Raw genomic sequence first — 22,975 nt, forward strand, 5'->3', positions numbered from 1 at the left:
ATTTCGACATTTTTATTTTATAATTTATAATTTATGAATCTATAAATGACCTAACAAAAAAATTAATGATTTATTAGACAAAATCATTTCTTCATTTCTATACTCCATTTCAAAATTTCAAAATTTCAAAATTTTCCCTTAATTTTTGCAAATTTACCCATCAATTTTAATAAAAACCAAACAAAAGCCAAAGTAATCTCACTAAATATTATCAAAATTTTACAAAAAGAAAAATTAAAACTTAATTAATGCACAAATTAATCCTTTAACTTAACCAAAAATTTAGCTATGGAAGTATATATTATTAGTGTTTATTGAAAGCATACAAAAATACTTTTTTAATGAACTTTCAAACGAAAACTAATCCAAAGAGTACAAATTGTAACACTTGCAAAGCCTTGGCCCTAGAAAGGTTAATAGTGAATCATTATAAACCCTAAGAATGAACACTAGTATAGTACTGAAGGCAGTGAACTGAAGTTTAGGAAGGACAGACCCTACAAAGCACATCCTTTCACCATTCATCATCCTACGGCATACAGTTATATAAGTAATTCTTTCCTCGAACGCTCACAACCGGGGCGGTCGTGCTCTGTGGAACAAGGAGAAGAAGAAGAAGATTACTGAGAATTGGAAGACCTAATAATGAATGGTCCCTTGATAGATTTTAATCGTCTGTAATAACTGAAATACAGAGAGAGAGAGAGAGAGAGAGTAAAACACTAAGAGGCCTTTGGAGGTTCCTCTGGCAAATCATCTTCATCATGGTAGATGTTCTCAGCCATCTGCCAGATTTGGAGTATGTTATCTTCAGCTACACTAGCAACCACCCAGTCCTCACAGGGATTCCAAGAGAAGTCTGATATTTTACTGGTATGACCGCCGTGAATGAACAGCAACTCCGGTGGGCCATCTTCCGCATCCTCGGGCGTCTGCTCCTCATCAATCCTGCAGAAGAAAACCAAAAACGAAATCCCGTTTATGTAAATTGAGTATCAGAACCATCTATTTAATATGGTTGAGAAGTGGGTGAATGTAACAACTCTAGCCCACCACTAGCAGATATTGTCCGCTTTGGTCTGTTACGTATCGCCGTCAGCCTCACAGTTTTAAAATGCGTCCACTAGGGAGAAGTTTCCACGTCCTTACAAGAAATGTTTCATTCTCCTCTCTAACCGATGTGGGATCTCACAGTGAATCTTTTAAGATTTCATTCGGTATCAAGAGAAAATATATGTAATTACACAGGATTGGGTTTATAATCAGATATCCCGCTACGGGTTTAAGGGGTCGTTACTAAAACAAAATATATATGTGATTAGAGTTCATTGATAACATTACCTGCTAAGGTCCCAAACCATGAGTCTTCTACCAAGACAACAAGAAGCTAAGATTGTTTCATTCTTTGGATTCCAGCCAACCTGGAAAACCTCCTCCCTGTTGCACAAAATAGAAGTATAGACGTTCAAAAACACGTGCGCAACAGCAATAAACTAGGTTTTACTAGACGTGTGGTTTCATGTGCTGTCTTTCCAGCACTTGACAAGCAAAATTGAGATTACTAAACTTCATAATCCAAGGAAGATGCTTACTTGTGACAGTCAAATGTATGGAGTGCAGAGCTGATCTTACGTAGATCGAACAACTTAACCGTCTTATCAGTTGACCCTGTGGCTACTACCCACTCATTAAAGGGATTGAATGCCAAGCAATTGACCTGACGCAAAATTACAAGAGAATTTATTTCATTGAAGCTAAAATGTCAGCATCTATTTCATTACCACAGTGGATAATAGTGTCACATAATTTCGAGCTCAAATGGATAAAACTGGTTGCTGGAGAACGAACGATCATTCAGATTCTTTCATTAGACTTATCTTGGCATGTAACCACGAAAGGAGAACTTCCTCAATTGCACGAAGAAACCATACATTCACAACCCACTAACATTGAAAGCATTTTTATTTATCTTCCAGTAGCACCTACCTCACTTTGATGAGCAACTACGGACTGTACAGGCTTATTGACAGTAGGAGTTCGAAGATCCCATATTAGTAGGTATTGGTCGTCGCCTACTGAACCAAATAAGTATTCATGCCTCAGATGCCATGCGACATCTTCCACAACACCTTCATGAACCTATCACACAGATCACATCAAATCATAGCTAAAACCAAAATAGCACCGAATAATATATATAACATTGTTCATAAGTTGTAGCCAGGGATATTTATTACGTTGTAATTCACAATTCAGGGCAAGAAGACTAGCTAACCACCATAAACTATTTGCAGCCCATCTGAATCACATATTTATACACATATACAAGTTCATAAGAAACCCTAGTGTAAAATCCAAACAAATCATTATGAACTGGCAACATCTTGACTGAAAGAAAGATCAACACGAGATACCTGATTGTGATTAAAAGCCATAGAAGCACAAAAACACAACCCTTAAGATGTTTGTAAGAAGAAGACCAGTTCAAGAGGAGCTCACCTTAAAAATTTGCATAGCTTCAAGGGTTTTGTTCTTCGGAGTAGCATTAATGTCCCATAAACAAATCTGTGCATCATCAGAGCCGCTAAGTAAATGGCCCTGCTTGAACTTGCTCCACGATAAACCATAACCTTCAGTATTGTGACCCCTCAACCTCAAGTCGGGATTACACGTACCATCTAGAGGTGGTTTGGATGGGTGTTTACTATAGTCGAAAACAAAGACTTCCGCGCTGACAGTCTTTGTGGCAATAATAAATGGATTTTGAGGCATATAACGTGCTCTATTGACTTCACCATCGTGATTTATTTGCTGGATTATTTGTACCTGACTTGAAAAAAGAATCAAATTAATTTTGAATCTCCAAAACAAAATTTCATCAATCGATCTACTCTTAATCTATCAATTGCAGTACCTTAAGCAAGTACATTTTCGCCTACAAAAATCTCGCTATCTAACTTTTTCCTTTTTTTTCTGTAAAAGCATTGCAAGAACTAAAAACGAACTACTCCAGATGCAAATTCTGCCCGACTCCAGATTAGTTCTTCTAATCAATAAAACTGAATCTCAAAACTCAATTTTCGCTCTTCCATAGCTAGAAAAAGGTGAAAATCCACAAACCTTTCCGTTCGCACATCCAAAGCCACCCGCATCAGCACGGTCGTCATCGTAATGTCGCGCATCGTTCTCAGAATCCTCAAGCGGAAGCTGAACCTGAGCGAGCATGAGGTAATTCGGCTCATTCTCGGAGGTATGAGTCCCCAAAATCATCTTCTGAACGGAGTAATCCTTCCCCGGAGGCTCCTCCCGGTCCGGCAACCACTCGACAGTAAGTGAAGGCCACTCTAGGGCATGAGTGATGACCAAATCGTAAAGAAACGGAGTATTCTTCTTCCAAATCTTGTACTCCTCGTTTATCAACCTCTCCTCCATTTCTCCACGCATCTCCTCATCATCCTTCCCCATTGTCGCGTTGGATGAAGCAGAATTGGGAGAGTTTGGGAGTCGAATTCGTGAGTGAGAAGCAAAGTCGAGGGCTCAGTTCCAGGGTGAAGTTCCCGCCAATATGTCTCGAGCAGAGCTAGGGCTAAAATTAGAACCCTCCACCGTTTAATGGATTTTAATTTATGAACATTGTAGCCGCCCGCATCTCCCATTTATTAAACAATTTGTTGAATTAAAATTTAATTTTTTTTTTTTTTCAATAATTCACTAAATTCGGTTTAAATCCATTGATATTTTAATCCATAAATTTGCACTGAAAAATATAAAAAATATTCATCTTATTCTTAACTTGCAAAATGACTATTTTACCCCTAACTTCACGAGCCAAAGTAAGTATATTGAGAAATTAAAAATAATAACAACACATTATTATTATTATTATTATTATTATTATTATTATTATTATTATTATTATTATTTTCATCATATTTTTTTAATGATAAATATAATTTTGGTATACTCTAAACACATAAAAATATATATCACGAGCATACTGTAAATAATGTAACGGTCGTTGAAAAATTACAAAACTTGTTGGATACGTGTGAGTCGAAGTCATTTATTATTTGATTTTATACTTTTAAACGTAATTTTCTTTTTATGAAAATTGATTTAATAATTAAAAATTTTGAATTCGACAAAAGTGATTTTAGCCATTTAAAAATCAATCCCGAAACCAGACCATACAATCCAGTTACATGAAATGCACCAAAACCAAAGCAACCCAACCCTGAGAGGAATAAATGAATTCCAAAAATCTTCAACGCCACTATCATCAATATCGTCACTATCATCCATATCATCACTATCATCCATATCATCACTATCATCAATAAGAAAATAAGAAAACAATACTGTAATGAAAGGAAGATAGGAGTTTGTCGCTAGGTGTTTGACCAAATAGGATCGTCTAGTTCCTATAGAACCTATCACTAAAATACTCCTACGGGGGGATAGGGCAGAGCGAAAATGGTTTTCTATGAGATGGGAAATTCAAACTATTAACCCGCACAACGTTTGTGAACAAGTGATTGTCAGATAACGAGCAAAGTTCAACCAGAATCATTAACCTATGGGAGTGTTTACAAACTGCATATTCCAAAACTGTCACAGTAGAATGCCTCTTGTGTAATTCTATCACCATACAAAACGAGCAAAAACTGATTTTATATATATATATAATGGGAGATCCTTCCTCATTATTTCATTCAAAAGGGGAAGGTGTTTACAAAGACAAACTAAGTTCATCAAGAGTCGGCATATACTGGAACAGGCAAGAAAGGGAAGGGTGCAACTGAAGCATACGCAACAGGCGGTCGTCGACCTTGGGCAACACCTCTATGCTCCGTTTCGATCTTTTCGGCAGTATATTTATCTTCCTGTACTAGATCATCCAACATCCTCTTGGAGCTATCTTCTTTCGTCGTCTGCTCGTTATCGGAAAGACGGTGGAATAGAAGTCCTGACATGAACACAGGAAGATACAAGAGGCTAGCATGAAACATCCTTCTTGCTTTCTGCATTGTGCAGTGTCGGTAGAATGAAAACGCGGTTGCAGTGATTGCGAGCGTGAGGATGGATGATTCTAAACAAAACCATCCAGAAGTAATGCCCCCTGAAAAGATCAAAATTCGAACAAGGTGACACCGTGTGAACTCGATCGTGTATGGTAATATTGACGAGGGAAGAAACCAGATAACAGATAGACAGATACAATGGTCAAATTGTTTGAATCACAACAATAAATGTATTCATCCAAGATATTGTCTGTATAGTATTGCATCTCCATGCCTTAGCCAGTAGTTTATGCTATTTCAACATTCATAAAGCACAAGTACTATTAGCACAAGTTGAAAGACAAATACTAGAACGATATGACACCAAATTTTCGGTCCTTTAGATTAGCCGAAAAGATCAATATGGGTCGATTACTACATATTGATTTAGACCTTTCCTAAACCTAATGGCATTGTTAGTACACAAGGAAAGTTAGATACATACGGAAAGGGAACGATCACACCTAACAGCTCGAACTAAATCTATTTGACATAGAATCAGACGAACAGGCTTACTTGTCCCAACCAAAATTAGAATACAACGGTGTCGTGCTTATATAAGAACTATAGCAGTTTGTAACACCGACATTAAAATTCGAAAGAGTTGGAGTATATTATTTAAAAATCGTCCAATAATGTGCACTCAGCCCTCTACCTATGAGGTGCTCTCGTGACTTCAAAATTGACCACAACTGCTGATAATCTACTTGCATTATGACAATTTTAGAAGGACAAACATCAATTAAATGTCAAAAATCAGCATGGACAACCGCATTGATGAAAGCTGCTACCAATTAGAATGAGAGTGAGATTGTAACTTACAATCATAAGCCAAGTAACCTAGAGGAATGAGATACAGACAGTTTCTTAAAGCCACTGCAGCAGTTCTCTGACCAGTAGCATCGGCAAGAGAGTACATTTTATACCTAAAAAAAACCAGAGAGCATGGTAAGAGTAAGCAACTCAAACAGTTCCAATAATAAACAACTCCTTAACAAGTTAATATAAACTGAAAGTAATATACTCCAAACCATCCAAATGAATGAACAATTTAAGTATGATGATAATGTTGTGGGTACAGTTAACATACGAATAGATATTGCAATCGTAATATGTTCTTACCCTCCAGCAGCATAATCATCACGACAAAGATATGCCAGAGCCATAAAATGCGGTATTTGCCAAAAGTAAAGGGCAGCCGGCAGAATCATTGCATTTAGAGATATTTGTCCTGAAGCAGCAGCCCACCTAAAACCCACATGGAAAAGATTTCATACTGCAAGGTTGTAAGTTGAGGGTTATGATTTGGTTCAATCTGTTCTGGTTTCAAGTTTTAACCCAGATGTTTCCTTGTTCTTGGACCGAAATCATTGAATTGTCACGTCTATAGGTTCGTAAGACATACTAAAAGATAGCAAAAATTCATTGGTCATTTGAATAGCAACATGAACTAAAAGTCCTAACAGTACTCGGCAGCAATACCATACAAAAATCATACCGAACAAATGAGAAAAGCACAAGACTCTACTTGACTGGTATGGTATGAAAATATAATTGAGTCAGAAGATATGATTTTTGAAATATCATACTCTGTTTTTTGAACGTGCACAATTTTTTTTACTTTTAAGGATATACAAAGGGAATAGTGAATAGGAACCTACCCAAGAAGTGGTGGAATAGCACCAACTATGGCCCCGACCCATGTATTTACAGGGTGAATCTGCTTAAGTGGGGTATATACAAATGCATAGAGAATCAAATTTGAAGCCGCGAGACCAGCTGCCAAGATATTAGCCTGCAACAACCTTGTCCATAAAAAAAGAAATAAGCATATTGGCTCCTAGTCACTGAGAATTGGCAACATACTTGCAAACAAATGGTCAAATAGCAATAAGAAGATGATGAGCGATTTATCTTGTCACCTTGGTAGCTAACATAGCAGTGCCAATTAAACCAACAGAAGTTGCCCAGGTTGCTGCATGTGGTATTGTGATGCGCCCTGAGGGTAGTGGTCTGCGGTGCGTTCTCTTCATTTTAGCGTCATTCTTTATTTCAAAAACCTTATTACATGAATTTTTAATTAGTATGACTATGAACGAGAAAATTAGCAGAACACGGAAATCTAATGCTTTTATAGATAATAGAATTAAAGTGCTCTTCAACGCTTACGAGCAATCGTGGAATTAATATAAAGGCAGGAATATTGTTATGTTAGCCGAAGTCGATTCAGCCAAAGAAAAAAAAAACAGCAAACTTGGTAGATAGGATTCTGAAACGCGCAGATATTGCAGTATTTTCCATTATATCAGGCAGAATCACAAACAGGTCCAAATATTGTAGTACTCATCTTTACAACCTTGGTTAATACGACAGGTCTTAAAACTCAAAACGATTATCCATGGAGCATGGACACAGAATACATGAATAAGATACAACTGTTACATGGTGAAGCATTATCTCCCGAAAAAATTAGGACACGGATACAAGATAGGCACTTAAAGGGGTTGAAATTGAGGATGAAAGAAACCTGATTTAAGGAATTTGCAGATGCTGCAACCATCATTGTACCAGCACAAGTCCAACAAAGTCCCCCAAGGTCCACAGTACTTCCACTCCCAAGAACAAACCCAGTCCCAGAAGTGGCAACAACTAGCATGCTGCAACAGAGGTGAAATCCAAGACAAAAGTAAGAAGCATAAAAATGAATCTAAGAGGCAGAAATTCATTTGTGCAAATAAGAAAACAAAAACAAGTTAATTCTTCATGAGAATAAGAACTTCTATTGAGGAAAGAAGTGATACAGTCAAGGCTATCATCCACCCTTAAATAACAATTGATGTACATCCTCGAGTCCAACATAACTATAACAGCCCTAGCCCACCATTGGCAGATATTGTCCTCTATGGGCTTCCCTTTCGAGCTTTCCCTCAAGGTTTTTAAAACACATCTGCTAGGGAGAGGTTTCCACACCCTTATAAAGGGTGTTTCGTTCTCTTCCCCAACCGATATGGGATCTCGCAATAACTTTATATATACACATATATATATATGTATATATAATATATTATCCATGAGAGTCCCAACCAACTTGTACACACCTTGACTATTCTAACGAGACAATTATCTAGTCCAACCACATTTGGATGTCAAAGAAACTTGTAGGATATTAAATCTTAAATAGGACACCATGGCTTGAACCCATTCCTCTTAACCCTTCATTATTTATATTGTCTTTCTTTATCAACCAAAATTTGGTTTCTCATCAAATTATTTATATCGGTCCTTATTCGCCCATAGGCAAACCCATAGTGGTTAGTTCAACGTAGATTATTGATATTATTTTAACCGATGTATTTACATGATGGAAACAAATAATACCTGAAATTCTTAAAAGATAAGCTATAATTATAAAGACATCTTCTTAATCAAAGGAAGCTAAACTGTTATTATAAGAACATTTTCTTACGCAAGGAAAAGATTGATTGATTTTAATTCTCCCAGATGACATAAACTTATTATTGTTTTGATGGAATCAAATCTCTAAGGGTAAACACATAGGGACTAATCACATATCAAAACAAACGGCTCTCTAGAAGGAAGTAGACCTCACAAGTGATGCACATATATGAATAATCAAGGTTCCAAATTGAAGTATTTAAATAGTTTGGTTAACATGGCTTCATTGATCATAATAGTGCTAAAAAAAACTATCAATTCAAGGAACAAGTATTGACAATAATTTCGTTCAAAACAGCAAAGGAAGGGAAATAGTTACAAATTCCTTCAATTAGTAAAAGAAGCTCCATGGAAACTATCTTAAAAAGAATGCTCGGATTTACCCAAAAAATCGAATCAAAGAGGAAACTGGAAGTACCTGAGACGAGCCTTGGAGAGCTCCCAGTAACAGCGACCATAGTGGCGAGCTAAATCCACGGCCTCCCTGGCTCTGGAAACCACCGATGAGGAAGCCAAAGATGATGGATCAGCAACGCTCGAAAAGCCCCGAACTCCATGGGAATTCAAAAAACCTAGTCTGATGGGATCCGAGGAGGACGGCGACGGAGATAGAGAGGAAAATAATGATGATGTATAAGGATAGAGGGCGCGCAGACACGGCTGAGCGACGCCAATGGGATGATAGAAAGTGAAAATGGAGGTTGTGATTGAAGGATTGGAAGAGGAAGATGATGACCGGAGTTTGGATGAGAAACTCCGGGAGTTTCTCCACATGGCGGCAGCTGCGGTGGCGAGGGGACGGATTTGGGATCTGACCGAAGTCGATAATCAGAGGTTCAATGGCGGAGGTAGAAATTATTATTAATATTTTTTGTTTATTTGTTTATTATCCTTAATAATACCACAGAATAAATAATAATGCCTTTTTTTCCAATATAAATAAGAACTTAAAAATAAAAATTATTTAATTTAATTAAATACAGAGCATGAAAAATAATAATTTTTATTGCTTATTTTTTCCGCATTTAATTAAATAAAAAAGGAAATAAATAAAAGTTTTTACTCAATACACCCACCTTGTCCAGTAAAATATCTCACAACACCGCTCAACCGGAGAAGTAATCGGAATCATCTCTCCAGTCTCATAGCAACGACCGGCCGATCATCCCTTCGACCGGAATGGGTTTTTTTTTTCCTTCATATCTACGGCTGCGATTGTCCGGTCCAACTTCAACGATCTCGATCAAACTACCCCAATTTATTTCATTTATTTATTTATTTTCTTCCGATCAAATAATTTGATCATGGATCAGACGGGGGTATAATGGACATTTCACCTTCTTCCACCTCCAACTGCATTTTGCCGCCATTGTCGATTGGAGCAAAACTCTAGACGGCAGAGGCGGCGGCGGCGTCACGGCTCTCGAATTTGATGTATTTGTACCATTTGGCGCAGAGGATGTAGACGGCGAGATCCGCCGCCGTGAGAGCGGCCAAGAGGAAGAAAAATCGGTCCAAATGGCCTCTGTTTAGGTTTCCGGGGATCCATCCCGGCATGTTATCGGTTGTCGAGATCTTCATCACGATCGTCACCAGCAAGCTGCTAACGTAGTTGCCGAAAGAAATCGAGGTCATACAGAGAGCGCTACCGAAGCTTTTGAGTCCGTCAGGCGCCTGACTGTTGAAGAACTCGAGTTGGCCGACATACATGAAAACCTCCGATGCTCCAATCAGTACATACTGCGGAATCTGCCAGAAAATACTTAGGGAACTCGAATCATCGCAATGGCGGCAATCTTTGTTCGCGTATTTTAGTCGAAAAATCTCGACGGTTCCGGCGAATAGCATGGCGCAGACTGCGATTACAAGGCCGATCCCCATTCTTTGAAGCTCTGTAAGGCTCGTTTTGGTTAATCGAACGAAGGTTGGATCGATTATCCTGCGGTAGATGAAGATGAACGCTGCAACACTGAGAATATCGAAACTCGACATGCTTGCGGGAGGGATATGGAATGAGGAAATGTTCGTTCTCATAGCGGCGCCTTGCTCGACGAACAGAGAAGCCATTTGAGTGAAGACGACGGAGTAGAGAATCGTGCAAAGCCAAATCGGAAGGAGTCTGATGATGCATTTCACTTCTTCGACTTGAGTAACCGTACACAGACGCCATGGATTCCGATCTCCACCGTCAAATCGGTCCGTCTCCGCCGAGGTAACCACCGCTGCTTTGTCCAAAAATCTGTAGATAACAACACAATCACACAAACACACATTACATTCATTTCTCTCAAAATCAAAAATCAAAAATCAATTGAAACTACAGAATCTGTTCACAAAACTCACTTAAATCCATTGGTATGAAGAATCTTCCTAGCTCCATTACCGACTAATTCCTTCTCATCATCATCAAACAATCCCTCAGAATCATTCATAATCTGAACCTTCCATTTTCTAATAGCCGCAACCACCACTTGCGAAACCCTAGAAAGCGGATTTCCTTTAGGAGTGAAATGTCTGTACCTAGGGATTCCGCAGAGGAACAAGATCAAAGCCATAGCAGCAGAGGCTGTAGAAGCCCAAAATCCAAGCACCCACATTCCTTCATCTTCAAAGTAACCCAAAATAGTGTTGGAGAAGAGGGATCCAAGGTTGAGAGCCAAGTAGAAGTAGCTGAAGAAGGCGATTTTGGAGATCCCTTCCTTGGCGTCTTCTTCATCGAACTGGTCCGCTCCAAAGGTAGCTATGTTGGGCTGGTAACCGCCATTGCCAAGGGCTACCAAGTAAACAGAGAGGTAGAACAGGGCTATATGGAAGGAGGAATGAGCATTGCATGGCGTATGTTCATCTCCACATCCCTTTGGTCTAACCAGAAATATGTAGGATGTTATTGATAGTGAAGCAAGTCCCTGCCCAAAACAAACAACAAATTTTTAGAACTAACCCGGTTGTAACCTGCATAACTCGAATAGAATTCATAGCTCAACCCAACCTAACCTCTATTTTTAAGATAGGTTTTCGGGTTTTTTTAATTATTTAAAATATCATACTTATCCACAATACATGTTAAGTTATCTCTTACCGAACATCATAGTTGAGGTGGGTTATGAACCCTACTTTCCGATTGATCGGGTTGATCCGACCTAAAAAATTTCAACTCTCACACCTATCCGGTTTTTATTGTTATTTGATTAATAATTCATTTAGATTTTATTTAATAAATATTTTAATTACATGTGGGGCTTTTTTTTTTTTTTTTTTTTTGGTTAGGTTTATTTGTTTTTTCTATTATTATTTTTATTTATTTTTAGGTTTATGTCTTGATAAAGGCTTTTTTTTCCTTTTTACCTTTTTCTAATAAAACGACGTCGTGGGGTCCTAAATGCCCATTATTAAACTTCCACTAAGTGGGATCAAATTTAATTCCAAAGTATGAAATAAAGTTGAAATTGACACTCTAATTTCATTTATATTATTTTAAATTTCAAAGTTATTAATCATTTTTATTTACATTTTTTTAAAATGGAAAACTATTTTTAACTATTTTTTATATAGTTTTCAAATTTTAGCTGAATTTTACTCCACAACTTGACTATATAGCTTGACCGATTGAACTATATTTAAGTTGATTTATTTCTAATTTTTTTAGTCCAAACGTATTCGTTTCAATAATTTTTAAAACTAATAATATAATTAAAATCAGACACGATCCTTTCAAACATCATCTCAATTAAATGTCAGACAAATTATTTGTTATTATTGACATAAAAGAACAGGGTATTAAAGACAAATAATTCCAATTTATGAGACTTTGTTACAAGTCCCTTGAAAGAAAAATAAAGTGATTTGAAGTAGATAATTGAAAAGCATGCCCTGTTTGTTCAAATTAAATCACTTTACCAAAAAGCATTTTGAGCACTCAACAAGCATTATAATTGAAGAGAATGTGATTTTTGTGAACTTACTAGCACAAAAATGGCTTGAAATATTGCACAAGTCTTGAACCGTCCCCAATACGAGTCGCTCAGGAACGCTCCGAGAAGAGAGAAAATATAGACAGTTCCGGTCCATTTGCTAACGTTGTTAGCTGCCGCCGCATTGTCTTGTCCCAACACCCTCGTTAGAAACAGTACCAAATTCACTCCGACTCCGAAAAACGCTAGAGTAGCCAGCCCTTGGTTCACTGTCATGTCGTCAAATTATTGATTAAAGTAAGCTTAACTCATCGTTAATTGACGTATACTGTTATCCAAACCCACCACTAGTAGATATTGTCCACTTTGACCCGTAACATATCTCCATCAGCCTCGTGGTTCTAAAACGTGTCTTTTAGGAAAGATTTTCACACCCTAATAAGGAATTTTTCGTTCCTACTTCCCTTGGTTGGAGAGTAGAACGAAGTTTTACTTATAACAGTGTGAAAATCTCTCCCTAATAGACATGTTTTAAAACCATAAGACTGACAGCAATACATGACGGGTCAAAACGGACAATATCTACTAGTGGTGACCTCATACTATTATATATACGTTTTAGATCAAACGTGTTAAGTTCAATCCGTGTCTATATATTGACGGTTACGACCTACTTTTCAACGAGATGACGGGTTCTTGTTCGGTTTATTAATTTCTATTGCATTTAAAATATAACCGAAACTCATTAAAGATTATGTCATATTAGAGAAAAGTAAGAGAGCCATGCATGGTGTAGTCTGAGCTGAACATACCAAGGATCAAGATTCCGGCGACCCAAGTTCCAGTTTTGTCCCGGATAGCCGGGCAACCGTGTCGGTCGACCGCTCCATCGAGCGTACACGCTTCCTTCTCCGGCATCACCGTCTTCTTCATCTCCGATGTACTCTAAATTTTTAACGAACAAAAAAAAAAAAAAAACAATTCTCAAATCAATTTTTTCGAGATCAGGTGTTAAAATCTTACGAGTTTTCCCGATAACTAAATACAAAAAAAAAAACGAGCAAAAGTGTGCGTAAATTAGCTCGAACACGGGAATTACAAACCTTAGAGATATTGAGACAAGGCATTGAAATGGATGAGCTTGGAGAGAGCAACAATGGCGGATTTGGAGGGAATCTTTTGTTGTGCTTGTGGTGTCTGAGGAGGAAATGATGATGAAATGGGAAATGGATGTGGAAATTGGGGCTATTTATAGACGGAGGAGAGAGAAAGAAATTTGGACCGGTCAGCTGTGATAAGTGGGGGAAAGCCGGAGGAAACCGGGAGGGCAGATTTGCGGGAAGGAAACGTGGGGGAATTTTCAAGAAAATAAAACATAATAATAATAATAATAATAATAATTAAAGTATTTAGTTTGAGTACGAAAAAAATAATTAGTTAATTATTTTAGTCTTAAATTAAGTTTATATATCTTTAATAATCTTTTAAATTTCGTTTGAAAAAAAAATTAATTTCTATTAATTAAAAAAATCTTTTAAATTCGAGTCTCCTGCTATCCCAATCTTTTAAATTTCAAGTTGGGTTGAGTTGTCGGGTTATTTTTTTTAATTATTATTATTTTAAAAATATTTCTCCACAGTAATGCTTCGTTAATAACTAAAGTCTCGTAAAATTTAAATATCAAACATTTTTACCAGTAATATCGGTTACAATGTTAAATATTGGTCCAGTTAGCCGGTAAATATATATATATATATAAAATAAAATAATATTAAAATAAAAGCGCACTTTAGAAAATGTGTTTTGGGGAGTTTTTATATTAAAAAAAAAAAAAAAATAGTTAGTGGGAAATTTAAAATTAAACCCACTTATAATTGATGTCACAAAAGTAATTAAACTTTGATGTAGCTTTTGGGAATATTGGATTCTACTTTAAATGTAAATTCATTAGTTTTTGTTTGTGGGTTTCTTTAATTAGGTATTAATTATAAAATTAAAGAAATTAAACATGGGATGATGTGAGCTTTCTTTTTTTAATTTATTTATTATTAGATGTTTTTATCCAATAATTTAATGATTGGAGAATAAATAATAATAATAATAATAATAATAATAATAATAATAATAATAATTAATGTAAATATTATAAATTTTCGATCTTTTAAGAAAGCTGTAAATAGTCTATTGTCATGTTATGGTTCGATAAGTATTAAAAATGTGGTTAAAACTGATAATTAATTTTATGTGAATTTGATCGACTGAGTTTGAAATGTTCGGGTATACTATTTTGAGGTCTCGATCAATTGCACTTAGCTGAGTTTTGAAGATATTTCATACCTCTTTATAGTTCATCGGTTGAATTGGTTGGGTCGAAAAAAAAATAATTTGAACCAACGTGAAGTTTGGAGTTGGTTAAGCTAGTGACATCAATAATTCCAATATAGCTCACAACCGAACCCAAATCAATACTCTATTTTCTGGTTGTTTTTTTTTTTAATTATTTAAAGGAAAATTTTACCCATTAAGAAAAAAAAAAAAAATATATATATATATATATATATATATATATATATTACATTAATAACTAAAATCACTTCAAATTCAAATATTAAACATTTACCGGTCACACTGCCGGACTAAGATCGGTTACAAACCTTAAATATTCTTAATTCTTTTCAAAAAGTAGAGTACGATTAGGTTGGATTGTAACTATAATCTCGAATAAAAAAACTATATTAACCTGACAACCGAAACGAATTTTCGATTTTCCAAAAATTAAACTCAACCCAAACTGAAATGAAATCTAACCCAACTCAACATTTACGGTTTGTTGATAGTTTAGGTCGGTCGAGTTATCGGGTCATATGAACACTCGAAAGTGTTTTCCCTCTCAATAGTTGACATGTTCATAGTGTTGGAGCTACACAAAGCTCCTTGGCTCGGCTTCCTAGGCTCAACGAGCGTGTTTTTCCTTTTTCGACAATTATGGCCCTTTATATCTGAGTCATAATTTGCACGTCAATCCCTTTACCTCAAACATGTTTAAATTATCTAATAAATTTTTTATTTATTATAATTTTTTTTTCAAACTTGAAAATATATTGAACATAAAATTATAATATCATAAATAATTAAACACAAATTTACATTGGGATTAAGCATTTTTTAGTTATTCCAACATTACCCCTCAATTAAATATCATATATATTCTCACCCAACCTATCTATAAAATCCCTTCAAAATAGTCAAAAGAATCCATCAATTATTATCAATTATTGTGAATTTTCTATTTCTCCAATTATTTATTTTATGAAATAATATAATAAAACAATGCTTCATTTAAAAAAAAAAATTAAGCAAATTATAACACGACAACGGGTCGAAAAACATGGATAATTTAAGGATGTTTTGTCTCAATTCACATATTTTCTAATAAAATTTCGAGAAATATAATAATTTTTTTATTTAAATAAATTACGAGAAATATAATTATTACTATTATTGATATAACGAAATTTTAAGATAAAACGTTTGTAAATGTCATGATTTTGAATAAATTAATAAATAATTAGTTTTATCAAAACACGCCGTTACTCGATAGGCTCGATTGATTTTATCAGAAAAGAAAGTAGGTTTTGACAATTCATTCATTAGTAAATCTCGGATACTCGTAAAATTGACTAACCAACTAAAATAGTCCGCTTTATTGAATAAAATTTTAGTTCAAATAGTCAGCCGTCACAACAAAACAAAACTTATGCCGTTTAAACATGTAAAACATAAAAATTTATTAAAGTGGTTGGCCGTCACAAACAAACAAAATTACTTATTGAAAAATTATACGAGAGAAATTGTAACAACCGAAGCTCACCGCTAGCGGATATTATCCGCGTTGGTCCGTTATATATCACTGTCAGTCTCACAGTTTTAAAACGCGTCTACTAGGGAGAGGTTTCCACACCTTTATAAGAAATGTTTCGTTCCTTTCTTCAATCGACGTGAGACCTCACAACTCACGCTCTTGCTGATACATCGCCCGAAACCTGGCTTTGATATGTTTGTAACAGCTTCACGGTTTTGAAACGCTACTAGGAAGAGGTTTCTACACCCTTATAATGAAGGTTTCGTTTTCCTCTTCAACTGATGTAGGACCTCACATAAATGAATAAGATCAACGTCAAATATATGTTTAATTAAGTCTTAACATATGAATTAATAACATAATTACAAAAAATATATATATTAAAAAAATAAATTTTTAGATTGTTGGGTTTGATTTAATTGTTTTTGGTATAAGTCAAAACGACAAGCCAACATTCAAATTGTCTATTTTATGGCCATGTCCAATAACAAGTAGATGTCGTTTCATACTTTTTTTTGTCTTTTTTTTTTTTAAGAGCCGTTTCATACTTTAATTTTGAGTATTATTATTATTATTATTATTATTATTATTATTATTTTGTCGATTATATTCCATTTTTAAAATACGATAATTGTAGTCGTGTTAAAATTGACATGTCAACCACATATATTGACGTAAGATGTTAAATTAAAATGAAATGACTTGTCGGAAAAATATTTTTAATATATATAACGTGAAAGATTAGGAACGTCGTCTATAAGTACACAGAGCATCGATGGAGGACGTTCAAGTTGTTTGAGTTACATGAGATCCCACATCGGTTCGAGAGAAGTACAAAATATCATTTGTAAGGGTATGGAAACCTTTCTCAAACAGGCGCGTTTTAAAACTTTGAAGGGAAAGCCAAAAGAAGACAATATCTGCTAACGATGAGCATGAACGGTCACAATTTGTATCAGAGCTGGTTACTGGGTGGTGTGCCAGCGAAGACACGCTGACCCCCGAAGAAGGTGGATTTGTGAGATCCCGAGTTAGTTGGAGAGAGGTATGAAACATTCCATATAAAGGTACGGAAACATTTCCGTAACATATGCGTTTTAAAACATTAATGGAAAGCCAAAGGATGTTTTAGAGTTAGACAACTACAGTTCATCGCTCAAAGAAAAATAGCAGAAGCAAATATTTTTCGTTCGGCCAGTAAAGAATCGCTGTGTAGGAAAACTCTCACCCATACTGACAAGTCTCGACCAGGCTCGTATTTGGTTGGGTATGCTTTTTCTACAGGCAACTTTCTAGAAGGTTTTCCCGATAGATACACGAGTATCGTAATTAAAACTCGATGAAAATGTGATTATTTTTAAATAATTGTTTAGATTATAATAATAATTTATTCACTTTTGCTATATTTGAATTCAAATAATAATAATAATAATTTGGACGAATTAATTCTTCTTTTATTCAAAAAATAAATTATTTATGTATTTGATTTCTAAATAATAATAATATTAAATTAGTAAATGCGATTGGATAGGTGCCATGTCATTTCGGGAGATCTTTTTTCTTTAATTTGAATAATAAAAAAATTTAATTAAAAATATATTATATTAATAAAACATTTTCACTTTAATTTATTTGCTTACTTAATCTGTTTCCACTTTCATTAAAATAATAGTAATCATAATAATTAATAATAACCACTAATTAATTAATTAATAATAACCACTATTTTGTACCAAATAAATAAATAAATAAATCCCCTCATTTTTCATATTTTTTAATACGCGCTTTTTAAATTAAATAATAATAATAATAATAATAATAATAATAATAAATATATATATATATATATAGCTTAATAAATTGGGGCTAAAAAACGTGCGAGCCACGTCCCAATTTTATGCCCACTCCATGTACGAAGCGACAGTCCCTGTGCCGCATTACGTGGATTTCAACTAACGGTAACATTTTTAAAAAAAAAATTAGTTCAGGCATTTTATCGAACGTATTAGCTACAAAGTTTTTTAGAAACGATACAAAATTCATTTCCCTATCTGATTCTTTTCTGATCCTTCTTGGTGCGATCCAAGTAAGCAAGATTGGCTTTAATGGCAGAGAGGGCAGCTGCCCGTTTTGCCCATGGGAAGAGAGCGGTGCTCTGTCAGTGGGTTGTCGGCGTTCAACATCACCGGCTAAAAACGACGTCTTTTGGGCGTGCGTGATTATGACGTAGCCGGCTGGTTGGCGTTATTGGGGAACAGCTGGGGACTGGCTGAAAAGGACGAGCGCGTATCGGTGAGAAATAGCAATTCTATTCGTCTACGCCTTTGGGCGCCCACCAGGTGTTCGACGAAATGCCTCTTATAAGTAAACTTGGATATCTTTTGTTGTTTTTTTGTGTTTTTTGTGTGTGCATAGCAGCTGGATTGCAAGTCCCTGTTGTTTGGTTGGTTTGCTTTTGCTTTGCTACTTGTTTAGGGCCTTATCTTTTGTTCTGTTTGTAGGTGTATTAGATACGTATTTACCCAACGCCAACTTTTAATTTTGTTCATCATGACTTTCAAAAGTTACATTTTGTTTGTCTTTATTAGTAAGTTACTCCGAAGAATTCTATTAGCTATAAGAACTCTTTAATGCAAATTTGCCTTAAAAAAACAGAGTCTATAGAGTGTAGCTTTAATGGTCAATGACGGATATATAAAGAGTTTAGAGAAAACGAATCCAAGTTATAGCGCCCACCCCCTTAGAGATCTTAGCAACTAATCGTAGTAGGATCAACTGTGAGATCCCACATCGGTTGTAGAGTAGAACGAAGCATCCTTTATAAGGATGTCGAAACCTCGCCCGAAAGAGAAAATTCAAAAGGACAATATTTGATGGCAGTGAGTTTTGGGTCGTTACATCAATAGTTGTCTCATAAGAATAGTTCCGAACGCCACTGTTAAAAAAGAACAAAAGTTGAACTCCTAGGAATCAAATTAGATATTTTTTTTAGAGGGAAGGATTTTAAACTCTGTTCTCTGTTATATTTTATTGTTTTCGAAGTCGTGTGTGTTTTGGTTTGATGGCTTTTTGTGCGGTGGGATATAGTAGGCTACTCGTCATTTGACTTTTTGACCCTTAGACTGATTAAAGAACTTGACAAAAGGGGTTTGGGCTTCTTTTTTCAAGCTGGATTCATGTTGCCTTTTCGTAAAAGCAACTAAATTTGGCAAATTGTTGTGCTATGATTAGGTTAAAGTTTTCCATTCCCACCAGTTGAATGAGAAACCAGCTGCCTTACATCTAGACCCCTCATCCTTTATGTCTCTGTCTCAAGTTTACTAATTGTTTATTTGTTTCTTTTTCATGGAGAATATGTAGTTTCCTTTGTCAAAACGAGATGACGAAACTCATTACATTTCGTTCTTTGATTTGTCTCTCGAACATGTTTGATCGAATCTATACTCTTTTTTTTTGTACTTTTATAACAGCCGAAACCCAATTTTGGGCTTTTCCTTTTGAGTTTTTCCTCAAGATTCTTAAAGGGCGTATGCTAGGGAGAGGTTTTCGCAGCCTTATAAAGGGTGTTCCGTTCTCCTCCCCAACTGATATGGGATCTCACAATCCACCCCCTTCGGTGCCCAGCGTCCTCGCTGTCACTCGTTCCCTTCTCCAATCGATGTGGTCCAGCGTCCTTGCTGGCACACCGCCTCGTGTCCACTCCCTTTGAGGCTCAGCCTCCTCGCCGGCACATCGTCCGGTATCTAGCTCTGATACCATTTGTAATAATCCAAACCTACGGCTAGCAGATATTGCCACTTTGGGCTTTCGTTTTCGAGCTTCCCCTCAAGATTTTTAAAACGCGTTTGCTAGGAAAGGTTTTCACAACCTTATAAAGGGTGTTTTGTTCTCCTCCCCAACCGATGTGGGATCTCACAATCCACCCCCTTTCGGTGCCCAGCGTCCTCGCTGGCACTCGTTCCCTTCTCCAATCGATGTGGTCTAGCATCCTTGCTAACACACCGCCTCGTGTCCACCCCCTTTGAGGCTCAGCCTCCTCGCCGGCACATCGTCCGGTATCTAGCTCTGATACCATTTGTAATAATCCAAGCCCACGGCTAGCAAAGATTGCCCTCTTTGGACTTGCCCTTTCGAATTTCCCCTCAAGGTTTTTTAAACGCGTATGTTAGAGAGAGGTTTCCACATCTTTATAAAGGCTGTTTCCTTCTCTTCCCCAACCGATGTGAGATCTCACAACTTTAATTATACTCGATTTACTTAAATAGTACTTATAATTACTAACGTGAATTGATTGAAATGTGTATGAACTCAAACATGTGATTGTGATAGGATCTTTATACAGTTGTTTACGTGCAATACCCAACTTCCATTTTGGGTAGGAGAAAACTTCTATAAAGGATAGGAGGAGTTGTGTTTTGTTCTCATTATGATTGAGCCTACCTCTCCCAAGTTGACTAATTTGAATTCTTTTTGCAATGAAATCTTCCATTGTCTTCTTGTCCAATGATGAATAAACTTGATCTTTTCTGGATGCATGGATGTGTTTTATCCCTTAAAAGAGTCAACAAAGGATAGAAACTGGAAATTTCTGAGCAGGGAATGAGTTAGAAAATTAAACCAAATGCATGCACTTTTAAAATCTTACTTATTTCTAAATCAATTTGAATTCTCGCTTCTCATATCTTAGCGTATAGATTTTGATACATCTTTGAAATTGTATCACAGCTTGAAATCTCACATCGGTTAAAGAGAGGAACGAAGTATTCAGTACAAGGGTATAGAAACCTCTCCTTAATAGACGGCTAACGACGATACGTAACGGGCCAAAGCAGACAATATTTGCTAGCAGTGGGCTTGAATTGTTATATGTCGAAAGCGACTATCAGTTCTTATGATTGGTTGGATTTTAATATTTGTATGATTTTTGTTGGCGAGCATAACGTTTGCGTAATCGTTGATTATATAGATAATTAGACAGGTAAGTGTGATTAATTGTGTTAATTAAGACCAACATTCTCCATAATCCATGGAGAAAGCAAAGTTGTTGAATTAAAAGGGGGGAAGTTAATGACTATAAACATGCAAGTGGCCAGAAATTCATGTAATTTTGCAATAAATATGCCATATATTCTGTTATTTTCCCCTTGTAGAAGTTATTCCCAATAAATAAATAAATAAATAAATAAATAAAACAATAAAATAACAGTAGATCAGTGTTAGTATGATCACGTTCCCAAAATTTTATTAACCTTTTTACGGGTTTTAAATATCACTAAATCTCCGATGGTAAAATAAAATTAGATTTTAAAATGGAATATATATTAATTAATTAATTAAAAAAACTTAAAAATAAACTTTTACACGAAATCAATGTGATTTTTTTAATAAAAAATTTTATACTTTGTCTAAAAAAATATCCATAAAATTTAAATGTCTTTTTTTAAAAAAAAAAAAAAATCACAAATACCTTTAACTTTTAAAAGGGTTTTCGTCATAATTTTCTTTTAAGGTAAAAATTATTAACGTTAATTTTAAACTTTCATAAATATATTGTTTTAATATAAGAAGATTTTTTATTTTTTTTTATTAGAAGGTTATTAATGAATTTAAAAAATCAAAGTTATTTTTGAAATCAAGTAGTAATTATTTTCCTTCAAAACCAATAATAAATATATTTTTTTAGACTTTTTTAAAGTTTAAATATATTATTGATTTTTTTTTTAATTTAAGATATTTGTTAGATAAATAATCAAATTATTAGTATTTTTATTAATTTTTTCCTTTATTATGGGTAATTGGCATGGTAACTAAAAATATTATAATTATTTTACTGTACTCAATAATATATATATATATATATATATAATAATTATAATAAATTACTAACTTGAATCCCCACTAATTTTAGAAAATCATAATGCTCAATTAAACAAACAATCAGTCGTGTAATTATTGATAATTAGAGGTATATTTATGCAAACCAAAAGTTCAATGCTGCATTCTTCCGTGTAATTTTCTATAATTGAATAAAAAGAAATTGATATTAATGGCTCTTCATGGCTCGTTTTGTAAAAACCCACATTTTCAGGGGGTAGATTGCAATAAGTTTGTCGAATTGGGCTTCGGCCCATGATGACGTTTTATGTGGACCTGTAGGTAAGACTCTGAGCCCAGAATCTTAGATATTAATGGGCCGTCTGGGCCCAATTATAAAAAAGGAAACAAACCGTTAAGTCTTGCGAGTTTTTAAAATTTTAGTCAAAGACTTTGACTTTCTAAAAGTCCTCGTATCAATGGACATAGCATTTATGAGTTATAAACCCATTAAGATTTTCATTTAATAAAATTTTAAAAATTAAAAATTATTTAAAATGGTAGAGACTGGATTTGAAATTTGATTTCTAATAATGATAAATATAAAAGTACGCATCAATTACCATTATATTAAAAATAAGCTCACGTTAGTAAACGATTAGTTCTAAATAGCTACAAAAAAAAAAAAAAAAACGTCCCTTTTCATTACAATAGCTCAATTTTTGTGGAGCATGAAAGGTAAATAGCTACAAAAAAAAAAAAAAAACGTCCCTTTTCATTACAATAGCTCAATTTTTGTGGAGCATGAAAGGTAAAAAGAACGATACGAGCACTGTCTCATTTTGTACGATGTGTCACAGTATAACTATCTA

The 22,975-nt window shown here is 35.0% G+C and overlaps 3 protein-coding genes across 3 annotated transcripts; all 3 read right to left on the minus strand.

The window, feature by feature from the left end:
* Positions 1 to 437: 437 nt before the first annotated feature.
* On the minus strand, positions 438 to 3,626 carry MSI1 (Transducin/WD40 repeat-like superfamily protein). The gene is made up of 6 exons (XM_023684806.2): positions 3,121 to 3,626; positions 2,500 to 2,826; positions 1,987 to 2,139; positions 1,593 to 1,717; positions 1,342 to 1,437; positions 438 to 948 (listed from the first exon to the last, which is right to left on the minus strand). The coding sequence occupies exons 1-6, from the start codon at positions 3,463 to 3,465 to the stop codon at positions 723 to 725; spliced, it is 1,272 nt and encodes a 423-aa protein (XP_023540574.1). The 5' UTR covers positions 3,466 to 3,626; the 3' UTR covers positions 438 to 722.
* Positions 3,627 to 4,543: 917 nt separating this feature from the next.
* Positions 4,544 to 9,409, minus strand: LOC111800219 (protoheme IX farnesyltransferase, mitochondrial). The gene is made up of 7 exons (XM_087126267.1): positions 8,935 to 9,409; positions 7,588 to 7,717; positions 6,983 to 7,120; positions 6,722 to 6,855; positions 6,183 to 6,308; positions 5,883 to 5,986; positions 4,544 to 5,119 (listed from the first exon to the last, which is right to left on the minus strand). The coding sequence occupies exons 1-7, from the start codon at positions 9,288 to 9,290 to the stop codon at positions 4,752 to 4,754; spliced, it is 1,356 nt and encodes a 451-aa protein (XP_086982393.1). The 5' UTR covers positions 9,291 to 9,409; the 3' UTR covers positions 4,544 to 4,751.
* Positions 9,410 to 9,503: 94 nt separating this feature from the next.
* LOC111800218 (protein NRT1/ PTR FAMILY 7.3) lies at positions 9,504 to 13,664 on the minus strand. Its single transcript, XM_023683812.2, has 5 exons — positions 13,531 to 13,664; positions 13,240 to 13,372; positions 12,479 to 12,696; positions 10,860 to 11,422; positions 9,504 to 10,755 (listed from the first exon to the last, which is right to left on the minus strand). The coding sequence occupies exons 1-5, from the start codon at positions 13,552 to 13,554 to the stop codon at positions 9,906 to 9,908; spliced, it is 1,788 nt and encodes a 595-aa protein (XP_023539580.2). The 5' UTR covers positions 13,555 to 13,664; the 3' UTR covers positions 9,504 to 9,905.
* Between the last annotated feature and the right edge of the window lie 9,311 nt (positions 13,665 to 22,975).

The sequence above is a fragment of the Cucurbita pepo genome, chromosome 8 (genome assembly GCF_057944985.1).
Source record: "Cucurbita pepo subsp. pepo isolate OVF chromosome 8, ASM5794498v1, whole genome shotgun sequence".
Classification (NCBI taxonomy): domain Eukaryota; kingdom Viridiplantae; phylum Streptophyta; class Magnoliopsida; order Cucurbitales; family Cucurbitaceae; genus Cucurbita; species Cucurbita pepo.

Bases quoted from the DNA above. Each gene is read 5' to 3' on its own strand.
- MSI1 (XM_023684806.2), bottom strand. From the start codon at position 3,465: ATGGGGAAGGATGATGAGGAGATGCGTGGAGAAATGGAGGAGAGGTTG. The intron at 2,140-2,499 runs GTGAGCTCCTCT...TCTGTGTGATAG, and splicing joins AAGCTATGCAAATTTTTAAG to GTTCATGAAGGTGTTGTGGA. The intron at 1,438-1,592 runs GTAAGCATCTTC...TTTGTGCAACAG, and splicing joins CATACATTTGACTGTCACAA to GGAGGAGGTTTTCCAGGTTG.
- LOC111800219 (XM_087126267.1), bottom strand. From the start codon at position 9,290: ATGTGGAGAAACTCCCGGAGTTTCTCATCCAAACTCCGGTCATCATCT. The intron at 7,121-7,587 runs GTTTCTTTCATC...TCATGTAATAAG, and splicing joins CTGCAAATTCCTTAAATCAG to GTTTTTGAAATAAAGAATGA. The intron at 5,120-5,882 runs GTAAGTTACAAT...TGATCTTTTCAG, and splicing joins AGGTTACTTGGCTTATGATT to GGGGCATTACTTCTGGATGG.
- LOC111800218 (XM_023683812.2), bottom strand. From the start codon at position 13,554: ATGCCTTGTCTCAATATCTCTAAG. The intron at 12,697-13,239 runs GTATGTTCAGCT...ACGACATGACAG, and splicing joins CGCCGGAATCTTGATCCTTG to TGAACCAAGGGCTGGCTACT. The intron at 11,423-12,478 runs GTAAGTTCACAA...TGTTTTGGGCAG, and splicing joins TTCAAGCCATTTTTGTGCTA to GGACTTGCTTCACTATCAAT.